Source organism: Uloborus diversus, chromosome 5 (genome assembly GCF_026930045.1).
Source record: "Uloborus diversus isolate 005 chromosome 5, Udiv.v.3.1, whole genome shotgun sequence".
Classification (NCBI taxonomy): Eukaryota; Metazoa; Arthropoda; class Arachnida; order Araneae; family Uloboridae; genus Uloborus; species Uloborus diversus.
The window spans coordinates 179,708,426-179,733,935 of NC_072735.1; the positions used below are offsets into that span (position 1 = coordinate 179,708,426).

The 25,510-nt window shown below is 33.6% G+C and overlaps 1 protein-coding gene across 1 annotated transcript in view; it reads right to left on the reverse strand.

Moving 5' to 3' along the window:
• LOC129223313 (leucine-rich repeat flightless-interacting protein 2-like) overlaps window positions 1–25,510 on the reverse strand; it is a 75,969-nt gene that overhangs the window by 15,300 nt on the left and 35,159 nt on the right. The window contains exons 3-5 of the mRNA XM_054857880.1: window positions 20,883–20,954; window positions 6,239–6,364; window positions 4,626–4,796 (exon numbers count right to left, since the gene is read on the reverse strand). Coding sequence (XP_054713855.1) covers window positions 4,626–4,796; window positions 6,239–6,364; window positions 20,883–20,954 — 369 coding nt within the window. The remainder of the gene's footprint in view (window positions 1–4,625; window positions 4,797–6,238; window positions 6,365–20,882; window positions 20,955–25,510) is intronic.

Here is a 25,510-nt window from a genome sequence, read left to right on the forward strand (position 1 = left end):
AAAATAACTTTTGAATTAGTATTCAAAACACACACAAGGAGCAATTTGATATAATATTGTAAAAACTCATAATATGTAAAGAAACGCCACACAAGGTAAAACACTGCCTACTCCTCCCACCCACTGAAAAATCCCAAAATGCACACAATTATGATTTCAATAAGTATCATCACAATATCATGAATACCTGACCATCATTACAATTAACTCTAAAAAAATTTTAGGAGCATAAAGTATGAAGATTTCAATCTGATAACGAGAATAGTAAGTCAATTTCATTTTGTTTAACAAGCAGTTGGTACAACAAAAATTTCAAGCAAAGCAGACAAAAAATTCTCACGGGGGGAATATTTTTTTTTTTTTTAAAGCATTTCAAAGCAAAAATTTATTTGCTCCAAAAGTAGCAATTAGAAAATGCATTGTACAAATTAGAGGTGCGACATTGATGGCAAAACATTGATGGTATTGATACATTGACCAAAAAACATTGATATTTCCAAACATCGATGTTTTACAACATCAATCTTTTTATCATAGTATAACATACATTTTTGAATATACTACACTAATTTAAGCAATACAAAAGAATACGTACCCGACGAATATATTGAAAATACTGAACCTCAAATCAAGAATATAATTTAATAAGAATAATTTTGCAACATCTTGGTATTATAGTAGGACAAAAAGTGATAATAACACATGCAGCAATTAACACAAACTAGTGTTAGTAATAAGGAAAACTGAATGAAACTAAAAATAAATCTACATCAAAGAGGAGTGTAAGAAAAAATGTATCATAGTACTTACCGTCAATTGAATGATGTGAAAAAGTTGTGCTAATTATTTTTAAAATACAAAATTAGTTCTAGCAGTTATTTTTAAGAGCAAGAAATATGTGTTGTACTGTTAGTTAATAATTAAACACAAATTGTAAGTAATAGAGGGATGATTTGTTGGGGGAAGTCGATTAGTAACCCCGACTATTGGTGTTGACAGTTTGGAGAAAAAGAAGTTTGTTTACTTTGTCCCTCCAGAAGCACATTTTTCTTTTCGCAGACTAGCCCACCAGTCAGAGAAACATCTCTTTCCGATGGAACAGAAGTTGTCATCACTATCAAATACTTTAAAGCAACTTTTACAAGCTCTAAATTTTTAAAGTTATAATTTTCACCATAGTAACGTAAAGGACATTGATGTTGCACCCCTAGTATAAATGCTTAAAAGTGTAAAAGTGAAAACATTTTAAGAAGTATTTTTTTTCCTACACTGCCATGACAGTAATCAACGACAAGAAAAACAAGGGAAATGCAATAAAACATGCATCTCAAAAGTGAAAAATTAACTTATTCGAGGGAAAAATTAGTTTTTTAAACTACTACTACATTTAAATACAATGATATTACAGATACAATTACTGTTGTAGTAGAAAATTTAAAAAATTTAAAACTATTAAATTTTTAAGCATGAATTTAGACTTGAACTATTTAGGAAAACAAAACATCATGTAATATATATTAACCAATTCAATGCAGAAGAGCGTGGTTTCCCCTTCGACCAGCACCACTAGGGTGGAAATCTTATTTAGCTCAGACAACACACAAGAGATAGATAAACCATCTATTGATCTTTCAATGTTTTCGATCCAAACCAGGAGTCAAAGAAATCCTGTTCCAGTACCTCAAAAGGTAATGATTTGTACTTGGAGAATTTTGGCTGGGTTGACAAGAATTTATGTCAGTCTAGTCATAAACTAGGGGCCATGCCCTGGGGGAAACGATCTTGGAATCTGAGAAGTACAAACATTATGGGGAGGGGGGGGGGGGAGCCTATAGTTGGGGCAAACCTAACCTGGCAGCATGTTGAAGGCTATGCAGATCCTACTCACAGCATTATGACGCTGCCAAGTTAGGTTTGTCCTAACTATAGTGAGCAAAATTAACAAGGGGCTTGCCTTTGCTCTTGGAAGTCCTGAACTTGGAGAACTTTGTGACCATGCTAGATTTAACATGCAACAACTACCATTAGAGCACAAAGAGGTACTCTGATGAGGCAGTATTGAGCCTGTCCCTCTTCCTACCAACATTGAGTAACTTGATTAAGTAAATAAAACAATTGAGGAGTTGACTTTCGAAACGGATTATATCCAGTTTCATATTTCTTTGGCAAAAACGAAAAAAAAAAAACGTTTTACGCACAAACACTAATTGTTAGAATTTTGAATTTGGTAGAATAACAAGTGACTATTGGCATAAGTCTAGGAATTTTTCCTCAATTTTATGAGACCTAAATTGCCACTTTTATTTTGGATACATTCCTTTTTTGTGTAAAACAGTGGAAATCGTCATCCCTTTTGCAAGAAAAAAAAAACACGCATTTTCTTCAGAAATAAACTTTAAAATTGAAACAAAATATTCAACACTCACAATTTAATGATTAATTAATCACTATTTAATAGTAATATCAATTATTTAATATTAATTTAGTAATCACAATTTGAGGTCGTGATTGCTTGCCTAACTGACAACAGACTTGCACAAGGCGCTGCGATCTCTTAATACGGACGAGTATCACGATTGGAAATGCTCAGCCAGTGCTTCGCTCCGCTATTTTATTTGTGAACTGCTTTGAATTAGAAGTGGCAAATTCAAATTTGAATATGTGCCCTTCAGATATGAAAGTGAATGAGTGGGTACCGGTAAATAAGGGATAGGTTTCACTTTGCTGTAAAAGACCTGGCGAGAAATAAGGGGATGGATATACACCGTTCAGGTGGTAAAACCAATGTTCATGCATTTTTTAACAGTAGATATAAACCACTTTGAGAAGAAAGAAATTCATGGGTTGATAAGGCTTATACTAGAGCAGGGGCGGATCTAGAGGGGGCCATGGCCCCTCCCAAAACCTTGTGGTTGTAGGATTTTTTTAAAAAAGAAACAAAAAGAAAGAAAATATTATGAGAAGATAACAAAATTTACCACATGTGTTTTACTTTAAAAGAAGTTTAGGTCTTAATTTGGAAAGAAATTATATCCATCTCCTCTCGAAACAGAACTATTTTTTCCAAAATTTTGCTCCATTGTTAACATAATTTCTTGATTCCAACTTTAGACACTCGGGCAATCTCTAAATACTGCTGTCCTCATCAGAGTACACCTATTGCTCACGAGACAAGAGAAAGCCTAAATTTGCGTTTCTATGGCTTTAATTTCGAATTTTTTTTTCTGGGGGGAGTGACCTCTCCTCCACAAATGCCACGAAAAGAAACCAAAACTGCATTTTAGGACTTCAATTTAAAAAACTTTTCAACGGAGATTAACTTATACCCAGCCTTTATCCCTTAAATTGCCTAAGAGCGGCTTAAATGAGTAACAGTTGGATTATGCAACTTCAATGGAAAAATATTTCCAGGAATGGGAGATTCCAAGCACCCTCACTCTCCCTTTCATGTCAGCAAACATTGCCTAAACATGCATTTTTAGACTCGACAGCAGAAAAGCACCCCACCCACTGTCGTATTTTCTCAGCATTTTACGGTAGAGTATTTCGGTTTCTTAGCTCCATTTTCAAAAAATGTTTGGGAACAGCACCCCAACCTTGGCTGCATCATCAAAAATAGTCTGAATGCTTTTTTAGGATACTAATTTTCAAAATTTTCTCAGAAACTTCAGTTTCCGAACATGTCTGAAGGAGATTCCTAAACCCCCCCCCTCACCAAACGTCTCTAAAGATAGCCTAAAATTGAGCTTTTAAAACCTCATCTTAATAAAACATCTGGTGAGTTTGTTCAAAAATTTCGGATGGCCCCTCTGAAAATGATCGGCTAGATCCGCCACTGTACTAGAGATTCTGAAAACAAATTTTTTCTTCCCAAATGTGGATATAATCCGTTCTGAAAGTAAACTCCTCAATTCTTCTATGTCGACAACTCTCAACTGAAGGGGGAGGGGTCTCATTTTGGAAGAAGTATCAGTGGCAATGGCGCACGCAAGGAGATCCAACGCTCTTGAGATTTTTTCGATCGATTATAATCCTATTTACGCAGTACGTAAAATATTTCCAAGCAAAGGTAACAATAATTTCAGATTTAATAAATGAAAAAATAAAATTGATTTTCTCTCTTTGTTTTCCTGCAAAATCAAACTGTTGGATATGAACATAATTTGTTATATAATGATGATTTTATATCGCTGTTTTTATTTTTAATTATGAAACAAATAAATACATCATTCTTTGGCCTTCTCGTATTTTAATTAAGTGTTTGTTACTAATAAATTAATTTATTAACTAACGCTAAGTAAATATCCAATAGTTTTTTTTAATGTTTTTTGTTCCCGACAATTGCAAATCAAAGCAAACCAAAAGGATATGCTTAGATGTGTGTTGGAGTATGATATGAGAATGGTGGACTTTCTATCCTGCCCCCCCCTTTTAAAAATTCCTGTGTGTCCCACTGATTAGTGGAAACTTGTATGTTTATTTTCCTAATTCATTTTGCTTCTAGTTTAAATAATTTGTTAAAAGAAGAATATTATCATCATCATCATTTTACCTCCCACAAACTACTTTTGCAATTAAAAATGAAAACAACAGATGAGCAAATCAATTATTTGAACACTACAAACCCGTTTATTTTCTCTATATTCTCTCTGAATTTGTGTCAAATTCTCTTGCATTTCTTCTATCTCATCTTTCAAAGTCTCTACTTGGTATATGTATGCAGACTTCTCGTTATCCAGCTGAGCATTACTGATCATGGCTCTACGGAACTTCTCTTCCAAATCAGACAACTGAATCTAAAATGTAAACAAAAGTTTCGATTAAATATACAAGCAGGAAAATTCTTGAAACAACCTGCCATGATAGGTAATCACTTTGATCATCAAGTACTTAAAAATGCTATTTAACTGCAAACAGCTTTTTATATCTAACACATACGAAAAGTATGCAACTTAAATATCAAATACATTACAAAAAAGTGAAGAGTTGAAACAAAGATGTGGTAAAAGTTTTAAAAAAAAGTTTGGTTTAATAAACATACAAAAACTTCAATATTAAAAAAAGAAAACAACAGCCAGTTGATGAATAGCCATTTTGCTACATAAAATCAAATACTTAACACATCAAGGAGCACACCAAAACAATGCAAAAAAGTTGAAGAAATTTGCAACTGAAAAAATTAATAAAACTTCCAAAAGAACAAAAAAGAAATGTTTTAATTTAAATTTATAACATTAGCACAAATAAAAAAAAGTCACAGATTCTTGAATAAAAAAGTAAAACATCATATGTAAAACAAACTTCAATACTAGGAATGTGCTAACTAATCGGCTGTAATTGGTAATCTGTCGTTTTGCTGATTATTTATAATTAGTCAAATTTTGCAGATTAATTGGTAGGGAAAATATTTTAATAGTACTTTTTTAGTAATCTTCATATTTTCTCCTACATAAAATATTTTTCACTTTATTATTATTCACTTCACTTATCATTTGGTTTTTTAAAATTTCATGCACATGCTGAGTTTTTTTTTCAAAACTTGATAGTTGAAGTGATGTAATTTTTTAAATTTAATGTTTTTGTTTTAAATAAAGAGGGAAGGTATATTGAGACATGCTTTCCCTACTCCCCCTCCCTGCTAAAATGAAAAGTTTTTTTTTTTTTTACAAAACTTGATGGTTGAACTGATGTTAATTTTTTTAATTTAATGTTTCTGTTTTAAATAAAGAGGCACATTATCAATTGCATATGCATTATAATGAGGGCTTAGGGAAGACATATTGAGACATGCTTTCCCTACTCCCCCCCCCCCTGCTAAGCCTCAACTTTTGTTTGATGTTTTAAGATTACCTTATAATTTTTCAAAAGAATCAGTCTGGGATTAAGCGCTTACTTTTAACAAAAGAGTAGCTATTAAGTTGAAAGCATCTGCTGAGTACAGGCAATAAACTAATTATTTAAATTCTCATTTCTAGTTAAATTAACGTAACAATAACAAAATTTTGATCACAGAACTGGAATGAAATTTTGAAATATTATTTTGAAAAAAGAGGGGGTGGGGGGATATACTGTCGAATTAAAAATCATAATCATCAATCGGTTGATTATCAGCAGCCTATTTAAAGCTGTAATTGGCTAATTTGCTTATTGGCGCATCGCTACTCAACACCAATATTTTTTGGGTGCATCATATTTAAAAAAAGTATTAGAAGATAATGGTCTCTAAATGCTCACTCACCTTCAGTTCCCTACCGCTGAGGCATGATCTGAGCTCCCTCAAATCCAGCGCATCTGTGGAATCTTCACTGCTCCTTCTCGAACTGGTGTAGGAAGACGTCCCAGACACATAGGAGGGAGTCCGGACCTGAATCGATGCGAGGATTATCAATAGGGAAAATATGTATGAATATGCACTGATCATAAAAAAACATTTCAGCACAAATGCCACGGATACAATTAGAGCGATGCAGGGTTTAAGCTGAGCTCAAAAGTTTTTCAACAAAAAAGCTAAATTTGGGAAAAAAGCTTTAGCAAAATGTTAAAATGTCGAAGGTTAATGAATCTGTTTACACATCTTGCTCACTATGTTGCATCTCTAGTTGAAAGCTGAATTCACAACTCAGCCATGAGATTAAAAAAAAAAAATATCTACACAGCAGTCATTTTTTTTAAATTCAAAATAAAAAATTCAGAATTATTGCACTTAACATTGAGAGAACATAAGTTTGATTTTTAAAGACCCATAACACAGTTATTGGAGGGACATACTGCACCTTAAGACAAAGTATTGTTGAACTTAATAGTAGCTTAAAGAAGTTGGCTGACATTTACGAGGGGGGACCCAAAAGTAACCGGATTTTTGTTCTAAAATATTTATATATTAGTTTATTCACAAAATTTCTTTTGTCTCTTTCAAAGGGTTCACCCTTAGATGAAATACACTTGTTAATTCTTTTTTTCCACTGTTAGAAGCTCCTTTGGAACTCTTTAGCTTTGATCATGTTTAGTGCCCGTTGTGAAGCAGTTTTTACAGCCTCTACATCATCAAAACGCTTCGATTTCAGAATTTTTTTCATCCTCGGGAACAGAAAAAGATCCCAGGGGGCTAGGTCTGGCGAATGGGGGGGTCGGGGAAGAACTGGCCACTCCTGAGAGGCCAAGTAGCGGTTAATAGTGAAGGTTAAGTGTACAGGAGCATTATCATGGTGAAGGAACCATTCTTATGATCGCCCGTGCGAGCACCAACTCACTCGTTTCTTCTAAAATTTCGTCAATTGTGTTGATTTTTGGCAAATTTTTTCAATGTTTTCATCATTTCGAGACGTTGAAGGGCGCTCAGAGCGAGCATGATTTTCAAAATTCATGCTACCACGTTTAAAGCGCCCAAACCCCTCGAAAACTTGTGTACGGCTCATAGCATCACTGTTGAAAGCTTGTTGAAGCATTTGGTAAGCTATTCCGTTGCCGACTTTTAGAGCAGGAAGCAAAATTTCAAGCTTACAGTTTGTTCTTTTAAATTTGACATAATGAGTTTGCAGGGGGAAAGCAACAACACCTGAGAAAACCAACACTACAATCAGATGTTATAAACTAAACCGACGCCTCTTGCACAGCTGGTTTGTGAAGGTCTCTACTTGAGCCATCCAGCTGGAGAACACTCTACTACATATAGGATTGGCATTGCACCATTAGTCCGGTTTCTTTTGGGTCCCCCCTCGTATAATGAGATAACGTTCAAGTTAGCGAACAATTGTGTGCTCTCCTAGGGGTCAAGACTTTTTTTTTTTTGAGAAACTAAAGATGAGCCCAAATCCATATTTAAATCAAATGTCTGTATTTCTAGCCTGTCCATTTAAAAATGTACAAAGAACATTATAAATGACACAAGTTAACCCATCCATCAATGACATGGTCTATTTGTTTGCCATTGAATTTTCTGTAGATGATTAGTAGATGGTAGTAGTGGTGCAATTAAATTCTTCTGAGCCCTCCTACAAAATGCTTTAAGGGGGTCATTGGATGGGGAAGGCATTCCTTTTGAGGGTACCTGAAGTACTCCCATCACTACCATAATCTTATGGGCTCTATACAGTGGCGGATCACCGCATAGGCGCATGAGGCGATAGCTGGGGCCTCCAAAAAAGCAGGGGGCCTCGGAGCTGCGAAGTGAACTATCCTCAAAACCAAAATTTTTTGTTTTGAGGATTTTCCGCTGACAGCCATAGTTTTGAGTGGAAAATGCTCAAAACTCATGAAAATTGATATTTAATCATAAATTTTAGGTGCGGGCTGATTGCTTCCAGTAGGGCCCCCTAAGACTTAGGGGGCCCTGGCTTCAGGTACCTTTGTTTAGATTTTCCTCTTTCTTCCCACAATTTCAGCATAAAATTGTGTTTGTAAATCCTCGACAAAATTATTCTGATAAAATGCACAGTTAGTCTTGCTAGCAGGCCCGGATCTGCGTACCCGCAAACCCCGCAGTGCAGGGGGGGACACGGCCTGAAAGGGCCCAACGTCCCAAGAAATTAGGAAAAAAAATAAAAAAACTAGCACTAAGTTCTTATTAACGGTACGAATGTACACTGCTGGCCTCTGGGAGTGGCCCCACAAAGTTTTTGCAGGAGGGCCCCAAAAATTATAGATCCGGATCTGCTTCCTAGAAATACTTTTCCCGTTCAAAGTAGTTCTTTGACCACTTACTAGTCGGCTTCGTCTGAATAAGGAGTATGCATCTTGTTTTAAAAAAGCACTATTGATATACACATGATGATATTTGCTTTAACTGGAATCGTCATATAGTTAGGAAGTGTCGAGAGGGGGTAGAGAGGGCTGAGGCACCCCCCCCCCAAACAAATGATAACTAGTCGTCATTTTTGTGTCAGTATTATATCAGTCCCTCAAAATATACCAGTCGTCATTTGTGCGATTTTATGGCCGAGTCGGTGTTTATCTAAATAAATAAGGGGAGCAGGCAGCAGGATTTACAACATAGGGTGTAAAACTCGACCTTGGAATGGTCACTTTTCTTGACGAACAATTATATTGCCTTTCCTTACCTAGAATGCTGAAGGGAGAAGAGACAGATCTGTGGGGGGTCCACAGATTGAAGTCGTTTTCACACGCCGGGCACAGCTGTGTTTTCTTTCTTTACTTTTTGCAAAGTTTCCCGCTTTCCCAACAGAAACCAACCCGTAATAACAAGATAGTTTTATGACGTATTTAGTTAAATAAGTCATTTGGAAAAGGCGGGAATTTTTTCTTTTTCTTTTTTTGGAGGAAGAACGAAGAACGTTCGTCATTCGCTGTTTTGATTCGCTCGTGAACGTACTTTAGCTCTGTGTCTTCAATCAACGACAAGACCATTCCTTTTGAGATAAGTTTAATATGTTTTAATAACTATTTAATTTTTTGAATTATGCTGCAATCTTGGTGTTAAATGATAAATTTCGAAATATAGGCTACAATTAAAGTGGTACAAAGGTATTGCTTTTGAAAAAAAGAATATATTGTTAATTCTTCTTTAAATTATATTTCCATTACAGAGAAAAGGACCCTTTGTCAATTCATTACAAACACGCTTTATAAAATTACTATAAAAATTTTAAATGTCTTTGCAGCGAAAGCAGTTGATTTTGAGTGTTCTTCTTTCACTGGTGCAATTTGTTTGTAATATATTTTACAATTTCAACTTCATTAAGATTGATTTACTTATTAAAGACAAACGTTTTATATAAAAACTGTAGTTAGTACAAACCTAACCTGATAGCGTCGTAATGCAAGAATCAGACCCCGAAGAGTTCCTATTTTTCCTACTTTTTCCTATTTTTTAGAGCTCTCTCCTTATTTTCCTACTTTTTTCTTTTTTTTCCCTACTTTTTCTTTCTTTAGTATAGCACTTCTAATTGTGCATTGATTCTTATTTTTACAATGCCGCACCGATAATTTTCTGCATGTTTCAATTTCGAAAAGCAAAAGAGACAAGTGGATCCTGAACTTTTCATTGACTGACTAAAGTAATTTCTGGAAGGAAGGCCGCAACGTCTGCGTATTTAAAAGTTAAATTTTCGTAAGTGACTTTTTTACCGTTGCTGCGTTTATGATCGACTTTTCTTTTTATCTCCCCCACTTCAGTCCTACTGTTTTAACGAAACAATAAAGAAATGGATACTGGCACATTCTGATGCAATTATAGATTACTTACCCGTCAATTAGAAGTTTTAATTAAAGTAAACGGCCGACTGTTCAAAACGTGCGGAAAAAGCCGAATTTCCTATTCACTAATTTTTTGAATACAAGGGAAATGGAGCTCTATTTAAACAGAAAGGCAATGTAAAACCTTAAAAGGAACGTAAGGAAGCAAAAAATGAAAAACCTGTACACTGTACATATTTTCTTGATGTTAGTACAAAATAAAAGCGACATATAACCAGGGGCGGCAAATAGGGGGGTCAAGAGGGGGCGGTCGCACCCCCAAAATTTTTACTAAGAATAATAAAAAAAAGGGTAAATTCAATTTAGATAACTTAGAAAATCATTTGCCTGCATTTTCAGAACAGAAAAAAACTGATGGAGAATAATGGTTTGCCTTAACTAAAGAAGTAATCTCTTCATATGGATTAAATATTTAAAAATTGTGTAATCTATGCTATCATGGTGCATTTTGGATGAGATGCCCGTACAGTGTCGAAACTGCACAATTTTTACACGTAAACTCCATGTCAATTTGCATAAATTTAATGCTCATATTATAATTTAATGTTTAGCTAGTAAGTGTTCATTGTTTCCCTGTACTTGAAACATATTTTAGCAACTTGATATATTATATGCTTTCATAGAAACTTTTTTGTAAAAATATGCTCTTTTTGAAAAACTTCCCACATCAAAAGATACTTTCACATCAACAAATATATCTTCAGGCTCTTGACTTGACAATCTCTGAGTGACACAAATGGTATTCAAGAGTTAAACTTATAAAATCTCCCTGGAAGAATAACTGGAAAGCGACCTTCACGATGATAGAAAATCTAATGTTATTTTGATATGTATGACTTTGTTTGAATTTTTGTTTACTTCATTTCCTGCGGAGCGTTTTTTGAACAATGCTCTATCATAAAATTTTCAATCTTAATTATTGAATTGACAATTGAAATTCTTTGTAATTTTCGCACTAATGCTTGAACTAAGTGTGGAACTTTGTGACAGAACTTTTTATAACAGTTTTTACTGTATGCCAATGTAGAAGAGGTGACAAAACTTACATGAAGTTTAGTGAAAATATTTAATATTTTGAACAAAATAATCAATTCAGTTTCTCGAGAAATGGAGGCAGTATTTGATGAGATACATTTCTCTTTGGTCTTAAGTTCAATATTATGTAAGTTGGTTATAAGAAACGAATAAGAAAATATTACACTTATACACTACCGCAGCCAGAAATTCCTTTTGGAGGGGGTTTTTTGATCAAAAATACCTTCTGCAGGGAGTTTTTTTGATGAAAAATACGTTTGGAAGGGGAGTTTTTGATCAAAATAGCCCTTTCATATGCATAAACTACTGCATTGTGCATTAGAATTTGCGTTTATGTTAAAACCAATGGCTGTGTGGGGGGGGGGGGTCACCCCCCCCCCCCCCGCTGCGCCACAGCACTTACAAGAAAATTTTACAGCATGAAGGAAAAGTAATTCTTTTGTGAATTATGACTTTACCTTTTAATGACTCAAAATAAATACTAGCCCAATTTAAAAAGCTTTCTTGGTTATTTTAAAGAGAAATCTGAAGGAAGTGTGTTTTTTAACATAACTTTCTTGCTTCCATTGTTTTTAGTCTATTTCAATCTGATCAGTCATTTTAAAGATGACTTTTGTGTCTCAGGGGGTTAGAGAATTAATTCGAAGCGAAATGTGGCAAGCAAGGCCTTCATCTTTAGCTGTACTGGAAAAAAAGCAAAACACTGGATTTTGAGTAAATATAGTTACAAGATTTTCTGTTAATCCTGACCCAAAGAATAGCAGACTAAAACTTTACTAAAAAATAAAAACTGGTACCGAGATATTTTATGAGATAACTTGTTACAAAATAAAGTTGAAGCTTTGGTCGCAAAAACTTTAATTGTTCTTAACAAGCCCGATTATTCTTAACATTAAAACCGTTTTATTATTCCTTCCTGTTAACCAATATTTATTTTATACCGTACTGAGGAAATTCATGTTCAAGAAACTCGACCCCCCAAACCAGGGGCGGCATTTCAGCATTTCATTTGGGGGATCGAGATTCTTAAATATGTACTACCACAGTGCGGTACCAAGCACATATTAGCTAACAGGAAGTGGTCATAAAATCGGTTTAATATGAATAAAAATTAGTGTTTAGAAATAATTAAAATGTTGATTCACTTTCTAATAAGTTATACAAAACATCTCGATACTAAAGTTTTTATACCTTTTGGAAAAGTTTTAATGCATGATTTTTGGAATTCGGAAGAGCACGGAATCGTGTTACTAATTTATCAGTGCCCAGTGTCGTGCTGTTTTGCCAGTACAGCTAAATATAAAAGATGGTGCAAAAGCTCATGCCATTTAGCATGTATGACTTCGTTTGAATATTTTGCCCATTGTGCTCCGAAAATAATTCTCTAACCTCCTGAGACATAAAAAATCTTTTTCTACTAGCTAATAATTGAAGTAACAAAGTGATGCATGAAAACTCTTTTTATATCTTGCTCTTCAAAATCACCCAGGGCAACTTCAAAAATTGTGAGTTGCTTAATTTTTTATCATTGAATAATCTAGTCTCGTCGGCGCTCTCAGCTTCAATGAGATGTCATCTGCCTCCAGCTCTGTTATTCACTATTCAAGACTGCTAAGTCCATAACAAAGACAAAACTGCAGTCTCTGGATGTGATAACTAGTCTGTCGCTATATTGCTTGTAATTTTTCATGCCTCGTGCTAAAAATTTTACTCATAACTGAAACATTTTATTTTTCGTTTCAAAAATCTAATCCAGATAATATAGAGCCAACCATACAGAAAAATAATTATCATTAAATCTTGTGTTAATTTCATTCGAAACTGAATCTATTACTTCATACAAAATTTAAAAAAATCAATATTTGACTTCACATCATCATGTGGATTCTTGTCTTTTTTTTTTTTTAAGTTTCACGCTTGATTGAAACACACATCTATGTAAAATCTATTTTCTGTTTCAATTGTAAATTGAACTATGGTAGTGTGGTGCACAGACCAGTCGTAGATTGAACTGTGGCTTGAATAGTTCGAAAATTAAGGGTAACGGATTGAAGATGTTTTAATAGAGTAAAGTATTTTTCAAAAACTTTCCTCAGTACAAAACAATTGAATAAAAATTCAAACGAAGTCAAACATGCTAAAAGGCATGAGCTTTTTCATCATTGAAAGAATCGTTTTGTAATAATTCTACCAGTCGTCAAATCACTGCTTTGAAGCTATAGAGAAATATTTTTATGGTTTTAATTCTTGAAGACCATTTTGTGTCACTCCGAGCTTGCATAATTATATGCATAACAGGTATTTGTTGATATGTTTTTTTTAAATTCAATAATCACATGCATTTTTAAGAAGTTTTTTTGAAAGCATATAATGCATTGAGCAGCTGAAACGTGTTTCTAGCAGAAGGAAAGCGATGGACACTCATTAAATAAATATACATTAAAAAATGAGCGTAAAGTGAATGTAAAATATCAAGAAATTTTCTTGTGAAAACCATGCAGTCACACCACTTTGCACGAGCCTCTCATATTGGACACACCATCGTTACACTGGGCACACAAGTATGAAATATTTAGCCTATATGAGAAAATGTCTTCTTTAGTTAATAAAATTAACCATGGTTCTCTATCAGTTTTCTATGTTCTGAAAAGGCCGGAAAATACTTCAAGAATTCCTAAGTAACACTTTTTATAGTCTGGGAATGTGTCGAGTTTCATCAAATAGTTACTGAGAACCAGCGAGATTTCTTTTAATGAACATTGATTTCCGACTTACATAAATTGAATTCACCTATTTTCCATCATTCTGAGCAAAAAATTTGGGGGTGCGACCGCCCCCTCTTGACCCCCCTATTTGCCGCCCCTGCCCCAAACGAAATGCTGAAATGCCGCCCCTGCATATAACAGAAATTCGCAAAAACGAAACACTTCAAAAATAATCGCAGAAACTTTTTTCATGAATAAATATGAGTATTGTTCATTCTAAATAGGAAACATGACTATAAAATTTATAAACATTTCAGTTTCTTTCCTTGCAAAGAGTGTATTTGCAAAAAAAAAAAAAAACCTCGGCAAAACCTAGATGGGCAAAACGTTCCCGATTTTTAGAGAAAAATCGGAAATCCATTTAAATGCGAGATTTCGTTTTTATTTCTTCACATTTTTAAAAGTTGGGGGGAGGGGGATAGAGCCACAAGCAAATATGTACTGTATTTCATTTTCTTTTTAATGGGTATTTTCTAATCTGATATATCATCAATGTCGAGGAGTTGCTCCCTCCTCACTCTCAATTTTATGAACAATTTCCGAATGAATCGTGACAACAATTTTGGAAAAAGGAGGTAAAAAATAATCAAACCGATAAAACAATATTCGTTTTTATTGCTCGATTCAAATTAAAACTGGCCCGTCATTTTGATTTTTCCCCCGGGTATGGCTAGCGAAGGATGTATACTGAATGCAAATTTTGTCTGAAAACAAACAAAAACCGCACAAACTTGCATAGTCCAGCATTAATTTTTTAAAACCAGGGAGGGGAGAAATTGACCCCACTGAACCACCTAAATGACGTTCCTGAAACAAAAATTTTGTTGCATGCTAAAAATACATAATGCAAAACCCTTTAGTTAACTTATATCGTTATTTATTTTGTTTAATTATTTTATTATAAATTTTATGTCCCACATTGAAGAACACATTTATTTTAGTTCTGCATTTTCTTTCTTCTACCTTTTTTTTTTTTCAAATTCAAACATCTGCCTCTGTTTATGCAAGAATGCATATCAGCTGCTGATTATTTTTAACTAAAGCTAATTTTTAATATTTGCTTTGCTTTTGTATCATAGTTTATGATATCAGGAGCGGAAACGTTAGTATTTTTAAATGATAAATGGATGCTCTCGAAGGAATGTTTTCGTTTTTGACAAAACACATCTTTAACAAAAATGGTTTTATTGCACCAAAATATGAGTTTTATTATTATTATTATTATTATTTTTTTTTTTTTTTGAGATCACTGTATTGCATTTTATTCTTTCACACTTAAAATTTTTATTACTATATTGTTGAAAGGTGTTTCTTTGCTTGGATTTTATTTTCATACTTTTGTATTTGATATCTTTGTTTCCACTTTTTATTTTTCATACTGAAAATTATCAGCTTATTTCTTTGGTTTTTTTATGACTCGGTCTTTCATTAAATCCCTTTAATACTTCAAAAGTACTGTTAGTTTATTTTTGGGACAGTTTTAAATAAAAAAAAAACTCTTAGCTTATTTTACATTAGAAATAAAATTTGTTTCCTCTTGACGTGTATTCAGTCCTTTCTCTTCCTATTTTTTCCTACTTTTTTAAGTGATTTTCTCCTACTTTTTAAATTTTTGATTCCTTATGTCCTACTTTTTTCCCTCAAAAAACCACTTCGGGGTCTGAATAATTAAGATCTGCGTAGCTTTAATGCTGCCAGGTTAGGTTCTCCCCAACTATTGAAGTGTTTCAGTTTTATTTTCAGGAGTGTACATTAACATTTTCCATGTACTAAAGAGCATGTTTCACTGCTTCAAAAAAGAAAAAAAAAATGATGGTAATGATTATAGAAAAAAAAAAACATAGGCTTTAAGATTTGCTTGAAAACTTCTGAAAAATCAGAATTTTCAAACATTAAAGGAAATTAAATTATGAATTTTGAATTTCAGAAGTATATAAATATTTCAGGAAAAGTAAAAATATGAGAGTAAGAATTTCACTTGGATTCATCGTAGATGCGAGCGCGTGCGAACTCATTATACATACTTTTATCCTCATCACCCTATTTCTTAGCGTACGCCTTAGGATTACCATCCGGAGGGCCCCGAAGGCCGATGAACTCTAAATTTCAGAAAATACTCGAGCAAGAGTCCCCGAACAGACTTCTTCTTTAATATCATAAAAAATTAAGATTTTTAAAGAACAGTTTGAAAATATTTAAATGGTATAGCCACTGAATATAAAATATTACTGAAGTTTTTTAAGACCATAGTTTTGAAAAAAAATTTCACGGAATAGCCCAGCACCTCTTTCTTGTAAAATTTTTTATCATGTAAATTTTTTCTGCAATTGCGTTTTTGAAACTTCAATTTTGAAATTATGAAGGGGGGAAGGGCAGAGAATTTATTTCGATCTATTTTTTTTAAAAAAATGATTGGAGGCACTCCTTGGGCTCCATCCTTTAGCCCTAACGTTAAATGGCCTATAATCGCGTTTTTAAGGCTTCAATTTCTACTACTTTCGGCTGAGACAACTGCCCCCCCTCCCCCCTAACATCAGCAAAGAAAGTCCCCGAACCCCCCTTTCCTTAGCAGATCAGAAGTTTTCTCTCTCTCTTTTTCTTTGCTAAGTTCCTCACCCTTCTTTTTTCTGATAGTAAATTATACTTGCATTGGAAAACTAGATAAACTGGGATTTCGCTAAATACCCAGGGGTAGGAATTGTTCCTAAAATTCCTAAAATTTCCAGTTTTGTCCGAAAATGTCTATTTTGTTCACACTATCTTCCCAACTTGTGCAGAAAAATGAAACTTTTCATGATGATATGCCTGGATTTTAAGACAAAATAGACTTCGTAGACCTTAAGAAATTTTTTTAAAAAGAAAGCGAGAGAAAAACCTTTGCTGCTGCTACTTTTTTTTCTAGAGATAGGCGGGGGGGGGGGATGCAGTTAACAAAAACAAATGCTCAATATAAAACTGTTTTATCTATACTTTCTAAATCTTGCAGTCATTCCTCTTCTACAAAAAAGCTATAAAATAAAATAAGAACTCAAATGTAAGCACTTGGTTCAAAAAGTATATTTAAAACAAAAGTTAAATGGTTTGTCTCCAGGTGTACTGGGAGGATTTATTTTTATAGTTCTTACATTGCGTTGTAGTCTGAGCATTAGCTTGTTCTTCCAATACAAAGAGTTTGGTGCTTTGTGTTTCTGTTCAGTGAAGTTTGATAACTTCTTGCATATATAATTTTTAAATTTAGTCACTAACTTTTTGTTTTAAAAATGTGAATAGTAATTTGTTTTATTAAAATGCCATGGGAAACGAAATTCTCTTCCTTGTGGTTGAAAAAGCAGGCAGAAATAGATGCAAAATTAGCACATGGTGCCATGCAGAAAAGGATGAATTTAAAGCGTTTTATTTTCACAGGTATTGTCTCATGCTGATGCGGCGAGACATAAGAAGTTGACAAGTAGCTTGAAAAATCAAACTGTATTTTAAATTCCATGTTCTTTGTCTTCTACTGAAAACAAATTGGTTATGATGAAGCAATCCAAAGTTCTTATTTCGAATTCACTCGTAATAAAAATAAAATTTCGTAAGCGGAGATTTTCTTATAGTTTTTGTTGTCACAAAACACAATTATTCATTTGCATCTTCAAAATGGTTTATCTGGAATTTACAGGGATATTTTTGATGATTCTGAGATACTAAAAAGTATCAGATTATCTGATAAAAAGAAAAGTATGCAATAAATTTTGGACTTGCACTTTGCACTCTACTTTAAATCCCTCCTTATTAACGACAATTTTTCAACAACAACAACAAAAAAAAAAGTAAAGAAGCAATTGGACATATGTACATTTATTTTTATTTCATACTGGTCACTGTGTTAAAGAATAAAAGATTGAATGCATTGTATTGTAATTTTCAAGATTGAATTTGAAACGTTTTATCATCCAATGCGAAAATCAAGCTTATAAATTACGTTTAAGTTTTAAAAAAAAACTTGATATTTGTTTGACTAAAAATTACTAAGCTTTTATCAAAATTGTGTCCTAAAATTTTTGAAATCACTACTCCGACCCCTGTAAATGCCAGAAAGCGGGACTCGGAGAATCTCTCCCCCTGTACTGACTAAATTACGAACAAATATAGGAGGCAAAATTTTTCACTATAATATGTATTTTTTTTTTGTCAGAAATGTTTTTTCCTTTTAAATAAGAATGTAACTGCCCCCCCCCCCCAAACACAAAGCTTGTTTGTGTATCCAAAAAATTAAAAAAAGTTATGATTTCCTGCATTGTTAATATTAGTAAGACTCTATTGTGTTTGTTACTTGTTGTGAGGGCCTCTGGATCAGGCTGCGCCTGGGGCCTCACAATCCCATGATCCGCCACTGGCTCTATATCCCAGCTAGTGAGTACAAGCATAATTTTCAAAGAGTTAAATGTTCCCTCCAGAAGTTTAAAATTTACTTAATAAATTGAAAACAATAATGCTTTTGCTAGCATTAAAACCATGCCATTTCAGCCTCAATATTCCATGCCAATCAATATGTAAAAAAGTTGTGCTTTAATGTGCTTTTTAAATGCAAACAGCAAATGTGAATAGATCAATTGAAGATTTTCATACAGCATCATGTAAAAGCACGAGAGGATTAGCCAAAGCCCGAAACATTCTGGAATTCAGAGACACATTTTTTCTGGAATTTCAGGAAAAATATGAGCATTAGTGCAGAGTTCAAGTTTAAAAGAAAAATAATAATAGTTGAAAAAAATAAAGACTGACATAATGTAGCATATTAAGAGCTTCCAACCTCCAATATGATTGAAAAATTTATAGTATGAAAGGATTGAAATTTTAAACACAGTATGCTATTTTTGGAAAATGATTCAATTTTGGCATATTTTGAAAAAAAAAAGGAGGGGGGGGGGGGGTTGAACTTGTACATGTACTTTTTAATTTAAGTATGATAAGTTTTTTTTTAAGTCTTCGAAGCTTTAATCAAAATCTTGTAGACTAAAATGCATTAGTAAGTGAAATAATTTCCAATCAAGAAGTTTGAAAAATTCTGTCTGAGTATTTTAAAAGTGAAGTCAACTAAAAAACTATAAATTACTTTCATTTCATGAATGAAAAGCTGCCTTGGTACATCACAACAATTTCATCCCAGGTCTTTTCTCAGTACAAGCTGTATTGTTGTGGTACCTTCAGCTCCTCTCATGCTTACACTTATCTACAGAGGCGGCGAGTGGGGTTTACAAGTGAGGAGGAACATTTTTTTTAGACAATTTAGTTGAAGACTATTTTAAGCTATTTTGAGTGACTATGGGGGGGGGGGGGAGAGTCTGATGTTCTCTCACGCAAATGTTTTGGAATAGATTTAAAAACGCAGTTTTAGAAGAGTTTTGTCAATGTTTAGGGAATGGAGAGGAGTTTCCAGGGTTGTCTCCGCAGTGTTTTTTTAAAAAATGAAGTCTAATTAATCATCCTCATATAAATAAAAGCCAATGATCGAGTAACCCGCGAGTTTCAACAAGAAACTCGTGGCATGGCATGATAATTTGATTTTATTTTTCGGTAATGTTTAACATGCAGGACAGTCATTTTAGGGGAATGAAGAATCAAAAAAGTGGTTGAAAATTAACGCTATCCACTGGACTTTAGGGTTAATCCACTGGAGTTAGATTAAATTTTTAAATATCAAAATACCACCAAACAGGGAATTACTTCTTTCAAATGTAGAAGAGTAGAAGCAATTTTCATCCCTCATATCTTGATGGGCGACTTTCTAGTAATAATAATAAAAATGACTGTCTGTTTGGACTGTCTTTAATAATGTTACAGGTAACAAAGGCTCTTCCCGGAAAAAAAATCTTAAACTGATGTCTTAGAGACGCAAATTAAAGTCATCTTTAGCAAACTTAGAGCAAGGGATTTGTGGTTCTCTCCCAGAAATTTTGCAAAGTTTAAAAATTTTTTAAACATCTTTTAAAATATTATTTCAGACTTTTCTTTTATTGACTTAAGGAAAAAAGAAAAAATTGGGAGGTTCTCCCAGTTTTTTTTTTTTTTTTTTTTTTTTTTTGAGCTGATGAAACCCTAAGAACTCAGTGTTTAACTTCCTTGGGGCACTTCAGAAAAAGGTCTCTAAATTTTTTTTTCTAAATTGGAGTCTTAAAAATGCAGTTTTACGCAATCATAGGGAATTCTCTTCTTGAATTTTCCCCCTCAAACTGGAGTCTTTATAACGCAAGTTCAGGTCATCTTTGAATTTAAAGGGAGAAAAGGAGTGTGCTCGGGGATTTTCTCCCGGAAAATTTTAAAAATTAAAGTTCTAAAACTAAAATGTTAAAAAATATTTGGTGACGTTAGTGTTCGGGTAATCTCACCCAGAATGTTTAGAAATTGAAATCTTAGCGTTGAGGAAATGTTTGAAAAAAGTGCGGTGGCCGTGGCCCCTTCTTGCCCCCTCTTCCCCACATTGCTGCCTGCTTATCCAAATAACTCATCTAAATAATTCATATCTAAAGAACTCATTATTCAAGAAAATTACAAATTGAGTGATTGGGAGGAGGGGAAGAAAAAACAGTGGAACAGAACAGAAAAAAAAAGGAAAAGGGTTGGAACTGTGACCTTTGAACCTTTTAATCAAAGTGAAGGATAACTAAATATCTAAATATGTTTTCATTTTCAGGACTGCCAATGAATAGTAGTTTGTAGGAGTCGGGGGGGAGGGGGCAATGCCCAGGTTTAGGAAATAGCAGGAAATATGAAGAAAAAATAGAAAATATGGAGAAAGGGAAATTTGGAGGGTTTTTTTTTTTTTTTCAAAGAGAAGCAATGGGACTTCACATGTGAGAAATATGTTAGCAATGCAAGAATATTTACATTCTCCACAGCAGAACGATTTCTGGATACATCTGTGAGCAGTTCATATTGACGATCGCTCTGCTCGTCAGCCTGAAAAGGAAAAACAGAGTAAAATGATGAAATTTATGACGAAATCAGTTAGTGAAACATACACGTTAATTTTCAACCAAAGTAAAAAAAAAAAAATGAAAACAAATGAAAGATTCAACAAGCAAAAATAAAAAACATTTTTCAGCACAATAAGAAAACCTGGTACCTTCAGACATTTTTTTTTTTAATTTGAAAATGACAAATGAAATGTTCTGCACAAAATATAATTTTTACCTTTTTTTTTTTTTGTAATACCTACCTAAGCAGTTCTAGAAAAACAACCACAAAATACTTTTTTTTATTAGTTGCTGTTCAAGATAAGTTTTGTTCAGGTGCTTACAGCAAAAATCAGAAAAGCAAGAATGGTAGGCACTTAAGTGAAATAACTTCCAGATAGTACTTAAAATTACAACCATTCCTGCTAGTGATGTTGCAAAACTTTCTGGCCATTATTTTATGAAAAGAATACACAAAAAAAAAAAAAAAAAAAGCAGGGGTGTTAATAATATAAATATTATATGACATTCATATTCCCAAACTCCAGTATCATTGTTTTGTAATTTGCAATCATTAAAGTTTTTCACTCCATACATGTTAAATTCAAGAACTTTTTCGTTTTTTTTTTACACAAGTTCACAAACACAGGAGAAGCAAATTGTAGAAGTAAGTTACAAGAATAATTCAATATAAAATTTTAATTTTAATGTGTACAATTTTTATACAATACTTTACAAGGCACATATGTAAACCAGGTTCTATTTTAATTCCAAAATATTTATACCATAAAAAATTCTTCTGTTTATTATTGTTGCCAACAACAATAAAAATCATATTCATAATCGCAGTTTTTTTAGACTAAAAATAAGAGCATCTCAATCAAGGGCGGATTCAGGGGAGGGTCAAAGGGTCAGCTGATCCCTCTGTGACGAAAATTTTATTGTAATTCTTATAAAAACTTAAAAGTTTTATATCCAAAATAATACCTGTAGTACATGGAATCAATGTTAACCTATTTCTTTGTATTTCTTCTCAGCGCCTCATAATTCAAAGGATTGACTGGGTTCGTTTATTGGGCTATTGCTATTTTAGGAGTTTTCGTTCATTTTCAAAGGAACAATCATCTCCAATGAACTTAACATTTTTTCAGACCACACTTCCATCTGAAACCACTGTCGTGTGTGTGTGATTTTTCTAACTATTTTATGGCAGTAATCTCATGTCCAAGCCTAGGTTAACGAGACCAGCTTGTTTGTCAAAAGAAATATGACTTTTGATCAAAATTTGAGGGAATAGGATTTACGGTGAAAGTTGCACCTTTTAAAAAATTATGGAAGGAGCAAGTAACAGGGGTGATTGTGACTCCATGAAAAAATACCTGAACTTTTTTTTCCCAAGAAGAAAAAGTGTTTTGATGATCATATATATATACATTATGTGTATGTACACATTATATTATGTATATAAATAATTTATATACATAATTATTTGTTGGGGCTAAAACTCGGAAGTTTTAATTGGACTTAATACGTCCATGTGCATGGTGGGAATTTAATTCTTTTAATTTTTCTCATTTCTTAAAATTTTTCAAGGATTCTTGTTATCTAGCCTTTATTCAATCCCCCACCCCAGCTGTTCTTCGATAATTACCATAGAGTTTACAAACCATGACCGTAGCTTAAGCTTTATACCAAACAAAACATCTTCAATTTGGACTTTTGGCATTTCATTAATCTCCCTAAATTTTACAAAAGTGGGTTTTTCTGAAAATATAGAAGTTCCGGTATTTTCGAAGATGAAGATACCAGAATTCAAGATGAAAATACCGGAAATCCAGTAAAATACCGGAACAAAATCACCCCTGAAGTAATTTAAAAGGGTTTTGATATTATTTGGGGGTGGGGGTGAGAGCTCCGCAGTATACGAGGGGTGCGATTATCCCTGATGGGTATGGGCACCCCTGCTTAACCGATATTTTTTAACGCAGACAGTATAAAGCTGGCCATTGAAACTCGACCCCCTTACAAAAATTTCTAGATCCGCAACTGATCTCAATAATCGTTTATATCAAAAGTACAAACATTTGCAGCTATTCTTTAGTGTGAAAAATCAAGAGCTTGAAATTTAGCAAAACCAATCAACTGATCTAAGTCACTTTAATGTTAAGTCAACAGATAACTATACTTTGATTTTTGTCAGAAAATTTTAAAGAAACGAATATTATAAGACTACATTGAAAATCTACAATTTAAACTCACTTTAATACTTTGTATTTCAGTGCTAAAAAGTATTTTTTCTCTGCTTATTATTTTTGCAGCTCAGTTTTGATTTGAACTCAAGGGGGCCCAGATAGGAGGGGGAGGGGGGCTCGAGCCGACCCCTCCCTAGAAATGAGAACTTCCTTGCTTTTAGTACTTTTTTCTTTGCGAAAATGTAAAAAGATTTCTTCTCCAGCCATTAATGAATAAGTTATTAAAAATGTCAAATTTTAATGACTCAAATCTGTTCTGAAATCTGCTTCCATGGGGAAAATATCCTGCTAAACCATGGTTAAAATATCTGAAGCCCCCCCCCCTTACAATTTTGCATATGGGTGCCCATGTTTGAACTTATCCTGTAGAGGTAAAAATCAAAGTATAGTTATCTGTTGACTTAACATTAAAGTGACTTAGATCAGTTGATTGGTTTTGTTAAATTTCAAGCTCTTGATTTTTCACACTAAAGAATAGCTGCAAATGTTTGTACTTTTGATATAAACGATTATTGAGATCAGTTGCGGATCTAGAAATTTTTGTAAGGGGGTCGAGTTTTAATGGCCAGCTTTATACTGTCTGCGTTAAAAAATATCGGTTAAGCAGGGGTGCCCATACCCATCAGGGATAATCGCACCCCTCGTATACTACGGAGTTCTCACCCCCACCCCCAAATAATATCAAAACCTTTTTAAATTACTTGCTCCTTCCATAATTTTTATTTTACTTATTATTATTTATTTTAATTTAAAAAAAAAAAACTCATACATTAATAAAATAAAAAATTCCCACATTAGTATCTTTTTATCTCAAAAGCACTTTTGGAAAAAGTTTTCTGGGGGCAAATCCATCCATTAGACCAGAATTAGGGTCGAAGCAAATTTTTCACATCCTAATGTTAAAAGTCTTCTTACACTCTTCAATACTGAATGAAAAATTGTTCATATCAGAAAATGAAATAAGAATACAGGGTGTCCTGTTCATCCCCTTTAGACAAAAAACATTTCGTTCCGATCGGACTATTCTCTCAAAATGTATTTCTGGGTCAACCATCTGGGTTACAGACAAACCATCAAATACACATTTCTTTCATCTCAAAAAAAAAAAAAAAAGTTTCACTAATTACTTTTAAAACTGCAATGTCTCTTTCTTACAGAAAGTACATAGTTTGCAGTTTATTTTGAAAAAAAAAAGAAAAAAAGGGGGGGGGGAGGGGCAGGGGAGGAGAGGCCCGCCGCCAGATGCGCCCTCCCGCCTATGTCTTCAAGCCTAAACACCTTTTCTTCTTCTTATTTTTTTTAATTTATCTTTTTTTTCTTTTTTGTGCAACTTCCTTATAATTATTTTTCTTTTTTGCACTCACAAACCTGTGCGACTTCACTTCCACACTTTTTTTCTTCTTTTCTTTAAACTTGTAAACCTATGTACCATCGGTTCCCCCCCCCCCCCTTCTTTTTTCTTTTTTTGCGCCCTCTGGAGGCCAAGGTTGGCACTTTTTTGCGGCACCCAGTCCGCCCCTGGGGGGGGGGGGGCGTAGTTGATTTCAAATTACCTGTTCTAAGTCTTCCCTAAAAGTGATGGAACTCAAGTCTGACACGCTTAAGCCCACAAGGGAGGTTATTTTCTGGTATTTCAAAGAACAAAATTTCAAGAGATATAAGATCTGTAGAGGTTGTGTGTGTGGTTTTTGAATAAGTTAGAAAGACTACATAAATGACTAATCAACTCAAGGCTAGAGTTTTCACTTATCAAAATATTTTTTTAAAAAATCCAATTCCCCCCCCCCCCCCAATTATCGCATTAAAATTTTAAATCAAAAATATCTTCCTCTATATGAAAACGGGGGAAGGGGGGGGGGTTGAGGACAGAGAAAAAAAAAAGCTTTAGAATATTGTATACCAGTTTGATAGAAGCGTTTCCGGCTGAGATAATTATCAGATTCATGAAGCAGCTGCATGCTTCCATCCACACGGTAAGAAAACAAACTATTGAAGAAATTGCACAGTTTGATATGCGTTTCTTTATGTCTCTAAACATTAAATAACAAGCAATGAAGCAGATAAAAAATCAGATGCAAAAAGACTGCATTTCAGTCACGTTCACACTTACAAAATAATACATCCTACAATTCGACCTCATTACAACCGTTGGCGAAACGACGTTTTCCGCTGATTTTAGAATGAACAAATCAGTTCCACTCATTACGAGACTCAATGATGAAAATAAATAAAATAATAATTAGTGACGCCGAATTCATAGAATACGTTTATTTTTATGAAAATACGAATTCGTACTGACGCTATTTTC